The following is a 6,000-nucleotide window of genomic DNA, read 5'->3' as shown; positions in this document are numbered from 1 at the left end:
AAAGTACTTAAAGTAAAAAATACTTTAAAGTACTACTCAAGTATTCTTATGGTGGGTATCTTCAACTTACTATTTCTACTTTAGTACACTCCTAAAGTATGTACTTTTTACTCCATACATTTTCCCTGTCACCTTAAAGTACTCGTTACATTTTGACAGGAAATTGGTCCAATTCACACACTTATCAAGAGAGCATCCCTGGTCATCCCTACGGCCTCTGATCTGTCAGACTCACTAAACACACATGCTTTGTTTGTAAATGATGTCTGAGTGTTGGAGTGTGCCCCTGGCTATCTGTAAATGATGTCTGAGTGTTGGAGTGTGGCCCCAGGCTATCTGTAAATGATGTCTGAGTGTTGGAGTGTGGCCCCAGGCTATCTGTAAATGATGTCTGAGTGTTGGAGTGTGCCCCTGGCTATCTGTAAATGATGTCTGAGTGTTGGAGTGTGGCCCCAGGCTATCTGTAAATGATGTCTGAGTGTTGGAGTGTGGCCCCAGGCTATCTGTAAATGATGTCTGAGTGTTGGAGTGTGGCCCCAGGCTATCTGTAAATGATGTCTGAGTGTTGGAGTGTGGCCCCAGGCTATCTGTAAATGATGTCTGAGTGTTGGAGTGTGGCCCCAGGCTATCTGTAAATGATGTCTGAGTGTTGGAGTGTGGCCCCAGGCTATCTGTAAATGATGTCTGAGTGTTGGAGTGTGGCCCCAGGCTATCTGTAAATGATGTCTGAGTGTTGGAGTGTGGCCCCAGGCTATCTGTAAATGATGTCTGAGTGTTGGAGTGTGGCCCCAGGCTATCTGTAAATGATGTCTGAGTGTTGGAGTGTGGCCCCAGGCTATCTGTAAATGATGTCTGAGTGTTGGAGTGTGCCCCTGGCTATCTGTAAATGATGTCTGAGTGTTGGAGTGTGGCCCCAGGCTATCTGTAAATGATGTCTGAGTGTTGGAGTGTGCCCCTGGCTATCTGTAAATGATGTCTGAGTGTTGGAGTGTGGCCCCAGGCTATCTGTAAATGATGTCTGAGTGTTGGAGTGTGCCCCTGGCTATCTGTAAATGATGTCTGAGTGTTGGAGTGTGGCCCCAGGCTATCTGTAAATGATGTCTGAGTGTTGGAGTGTGCCCCTGGCTATCTGTAAATGATGTCTGAGTGTTGGAGTGTGGCCCCAGGCTATCTGTAAATGATGTCTGAGTGTTGGAGTGTGCCCCTGGCTATCTGTAAATGATGTCTGAGTGTTGGAGTGTGCCCCTGGCTATCTGTCAATAAAAATAAAAAATACAATTGTTTACAGTATACTGTTACTTTTGATACTTGAGTATTTTTAAAACCAAAATGCTTTTAGACTTGCACTCAGGTCATATTTTACTGGGTGACTTTCACTTTTGTCTCCAGTCATTTTCTCGGTAGCTTTACTTTTACTCAAGTATGACAACTGAGTACTAGTTCCACCACTGAGAATCCTACATGACCAAGGCAGATACGTTCCGTGCCAGAGGAAACGGTACACATACCTCCGCAGTCTAAAGCAGATGGCTACAAAACACTTTCTTCCTACCATATATAGATGAAGATAACGTGCAAAGGCAAAGCCTATTGGTTGTGTGTGTTCGTGCCTGCCTGCCTGCCTGCCTGCCTGTCTGCCTGTCTGTCTGCCTGTCTGTCTGCCTGTCTGCCTGCCTGTCTGTCTGCCTGCCTGCCTGCCTGTCTGCCTGTCTGTCTGCCTGCCTGCCTGTCTGCCTGTCTGCCTGCCTGGCATTGCTCTGTGTCCTTGCCTCCTCAATAGCAGTAGAGATGATTAAGGCCTGTCCTATTGTGAGTCCCAAACGAGAAGAGGGGATGAGCTGCTCTTACTGTGTGTGCGTGTGTGTGTGTGTGTGTAGAGAAGCTGGAATAGTACATCCCTTACAGAGCATCATACCACGGATCTCTTCGTGATGATGACTCTCACACAGCTCAGAATGTTTGTTTAGAGAGATGGTCTCGCTCTCTGGTGCGAGTGCAATTTCTTTCCGAATGCATTGTTTTGAAAGATAATGGCCCAACCGAAACTGGCTCAGGCGGGCCAGTGCTTTGGCTGCTCTGACACCCATTCCAGCCCTCATTACTCTGAGGTTTGAACAGATTTCAACAGGCTGGGCCAGTGAATATTACATCACAAAACATGTCCAACAACTGTCAGAGGAAAAGGAGAAGGGGGCTATGCCCTGAAGAAATACTACAGCCACACACACACACACACACACACACACACACACACACACACACACACCGCAGGGAGAGTGGCTATGCCCTGAAGAAATACTACAGCCACACACACACACACATACACACACACACACACACCGCAGGGAGAGTGGCTATGCCCTGAAGAAATACTACAGCCACACACACACACATACACACACACACACCGCAGGGAGAGTGGCTATGCCCTGAAGAAATACTACAGCCACACACACACACACATACACACACACACACACACCGCAGGGAGAGTGGCTATGCCCTGAAGAAATACTACAGCCACACACACACACACATACACACACACACACCGCAGGGAGAGTGGCTATGCCCTGAAGAAATACTACAGCCACACACACACACACATACACACACACACACCGCAGGGAGAGTGGCTATGCCCTGAAGAAATACTACAGCCACACACACACACACATACACACACACACACCGCAGGGAGAGTGGCTATGCCCTGAAGAAATACTACAGCCACACACACACACACATACACACACACACACCGCAGGGAGAGTGGCTATGCCCTGAAGAAATACTACAGCCACACACACACACACATACACACACACACACCGCAGGGAGAGTGGCTATGCCCTGAAGAAATACTACAGCCACACACACACACACATACACACACACACACCGCAGGGAGAGTGGCTATGCCCTGAAGAAATACTACAGCCACACACACACACACATACACACACACACACACACACACACCGCAGGGAGAGTGGCTATGCCCTGAAGAAATACTACAGCCACACACACACACACATACACACACACACACACCGCAGGGAGAGTGGCTATGCCCTGAGAAAATAACTCAACAATAACACAGCATGTTTTCAAAGAGCCTTCAGACTAGCTGGTTTAGATTGGACAATAGTTTTGCTTTAGGAAGAAAACAAGCATCGATTCCCCTGAGAACGGCGAGACAGGACAGGATTGTTTTTCGATTGGCCTCCTATCTCCCGCCGGCACTGATAGCACCGCTTTTAAGAGGCTGGGGAGGAGGGGGGGGGGAGCTGGGGAGGACCTGATGAGTTCCCAAACACACAAAGGAAAAACACAGAAAGTGTTGACTAGTGTTGAATAGGATCTGGTTCAGATATCAGAAACGTTCCAGAGCAACACATATTGTATTTGACTTGTATTGTATGTAAATTGATCCGACGACCTTGAAGAGTAGAGGGAACAGCAACGACTTTGAGACTAACACACACACACAGCGAGTCAGGCAGGCCAGGGCTGAACCCTGCAGCCAGCTGCCTCCCAGCTGTGCCACGCTCAGCAGAGGAAACAGGGAGAGAGATGCCATTTTCTGGTGTCACAGATGGGCAGCGAGGGGATACAGTGTGTGTCTTACCTCTGCCAACAGCGTGCACCACAGAAGGGCCAAAGCCCCTGATCTGGAACCCCAGTCCGTCTGCTGAGTCTGGGATCTTCACTGTCCTGAGGAAGGAGGAAACATGGTTTTAGGTGTGTTTTTACACACACACACACACACACACACACAACTTACTCTCTAGGCTTGGTGCTAACCAGCACTCTGAGAGGTCCCTTGCTGGTGAAACAGTGTTTGAGGAAAGCCTCCATCTCCGGGAAGGGCCTCAGGAACACCAGGTCTCCATTTATACAAAACACCTTCCTCCCGACCTCTAGACCTGCCATCTACACAGAGAGAAGAAACAAGGCTTATGACACAACTACTATGGACACACACACACACACACACACACACACACACACACACACACACACACACACACACCCTCACACAGACATTATCCTTGTGGTTTCACTGAACATTTGTTCACGTCACTATCGACAGGCATAAAAAACACAGTTAAGGGAACCAAGCGTGCCAGCCAGGCCCCCGTCCACTGACCTGCCACCTTCAAGGCTGGTGGAAATTAGGGCTGAGACTGGGATCGATCCCGTGAGTTTCCCCTGAAACCTCGTCCCAGCCTTGTCCTCTAGACGATCAAAGGCGCTGAACACAAAAGGAGACCTCAAATATGTGCTGACGTGTTGACGTGGTCTATTTCAGCGCCAGACCGCAGCGTCAGTTACCACAGATCCGGTTCAAACTCAGCGCAAACCGTCACAGAGGTTTCTACCCTTCAGAATAATGATCAGAGGAGTGTGTGTGTGTGTGTGTGTGTGTGTGTGTTCAGACAAATGATCAAACGCCTTACTCAGACTGCTGAGGCCCACAGACTAACCAGAGCTGAACGATAGCATTACGTTTCAAATGTACCACCGTGGAAACAGACATTGACAAGTTACACTCCGTGTTCTGTTGCCTGCTCAGCATGGCCAGATCAGAGACACCCTCGGGGCTGAACTGGAGAGAAAGTATGAAACATGTATGTACTTACTTACTGTAAGTCACTCTGGATATGAGCGTCTGCTAAATGACTAAAATGGCAATGTAAAAATATAACTGTGTGTATCAGAGGTAGAGGTTAACCGGCAGGGCATGTAAACAGGCACGTAAACCACAGGGGGGAGTGTTGGCAACAGTCACGTGGGCGGAGAGATAGGGATTAGCTTTGCATGTGAGTTGGGAGTGTGTGTGTGTGTGTGTGTGTGTGTGTGTGTGTGTGTGTGTGACCCTCACCTCCGCATGCGAGCCCTTCTCCACTGACTTGATGATGGGTACTCTGTTTCTGTCCTCCAGGCTGAAACCATAACCTCCTTCACTGGGTCTTATCTGAAACAACACATTCCCTGTGAGTGGGTGAAACACAAACACACACACACTCCACATGATGAGGCACACAAATTAGCCAAGTGTGGCAGTCTTAGAAAACACGTACACAGAACACACACACACACACAGGATTATGCATGCACACATACACACAGTCTTACAGAACACACACGCGTGCACACACACTTCCACTACCACACACACAGATACTGTGACCCACAGATAGTGACTCAGGTATTTAATCAGCCCTCCAGAAGGACTTGCTTACTGGGGTGTTAAATCACGTTTTGCAGCAAATGTGGTCCGTAACCTTCTGTTTTCTGCTGAGTCGAAATGACTTGTTATGTACTCTTTTTATGGTTTGCTCACAGATTTACTGTGTGTGTGTGTGTGTGTGTGTGTGTGTGTGTGTGTGTGTGTGTGTGTGTGTGTGTGTGTGTGTGTGTGTGTGTGTGTGTGTGTGTGTGTGTGTGTGTGTGTGTGTGTGTGTGTGTGTTTTAGAGGCGTAGTGTCTCTCCATTGACCAAAAACATGACATTAGTTAGGAGAGAGGGAGAGTCCATTCAGAATCAGAATCTGAAAATGTCTTGGCATAGAGGAGAGTCCAATATGTCCTGTCAATTAGTTGTATGGCTGAACGAGGACCATATTTAAATCATTACTGGAGAACCTATCAGTGTGGGAGTTTTCAGCTGTGGGTAATAAGATTGTGTGTGTGTGTGTTTCTTTTTTCCCCTGAGTGTACGCGTAGAGCAAGAGGCATCGCTCACCAACAGCGACTTGGCGATGACATTCTCAGCTATCTTCAGGTCGTGCTTCATGGCTTGCTTGTGTTTGGTGTTTGATCCCTCCATCTCCTCATCCGCAAAGAAACGGAACAGCAGAGGCTCGTCTTTGAACTCACTCTTTTCCAACACTGGAGAAGGGAAGAAAAAGAACGATGGAATGAAAAGGTTAGACACAATTACTTCAAGCCTGTCCCCAAAAATAGAGCAAGCTTACCAAGGCGTCTCTCTTTG

General features: G+C 48.0%; 1 protein-coding gene across 2 annotated transcripts in view; it reads right to left on the bottom strand.

Annotated features, from left to right (window-relative positions):
* Positions 1-6,000, bottom strand: part of prex2 (phosphatidylinositol-3,4,5-trisphosphate-dependent Rac exchange factor 2) — a 203,376-nt gene that overhangs the window by 109,150 nt on the left and 88,226 nt on the right. For both annotated transcript variants that reach the window (XM_036944100.2, XM_036944101.2), the window contains exons 16-19: positions 5,752-5,897; positions 4,889-4,981; positions 3,788-3,936; positions 3,632-3,717 (exon numbers count right to left, since the gene is read on the bottom strand). In XM_036944100.2, coding sequence (XP_036799995.1) covers positions 3,632-3,717; positions 3,788-3,936; positions 4,889-4,981; positions 5,752-5,897 — 474 coding nt within the window. The remainder of the gene's footprint in view (positions 1-3,631; positions 3,718-3,787; positions 3,937-4,888; positions 4,982-5,751; positions 5,898-6,000) is intronic.

This window comes from Oncorhynchus mykiss, chromosome 15 (genome assembly GCF_057628025.1).
Source record: "Oncorhynchus mykiss isolate SJ-2025 chromosome 15, ASM5762802v1, whole genome shotgun sequence".
Lineage (NCBI taxonomy): Eukaryota > Metazoa > Chordata > Actinopteri > Salmoniformes > Salmonidae > Oncorhynchus > Oncorhynchus mykiss.
This window is presented reverse-complemented; position numbering and strand designations above follow the sequence as displayed.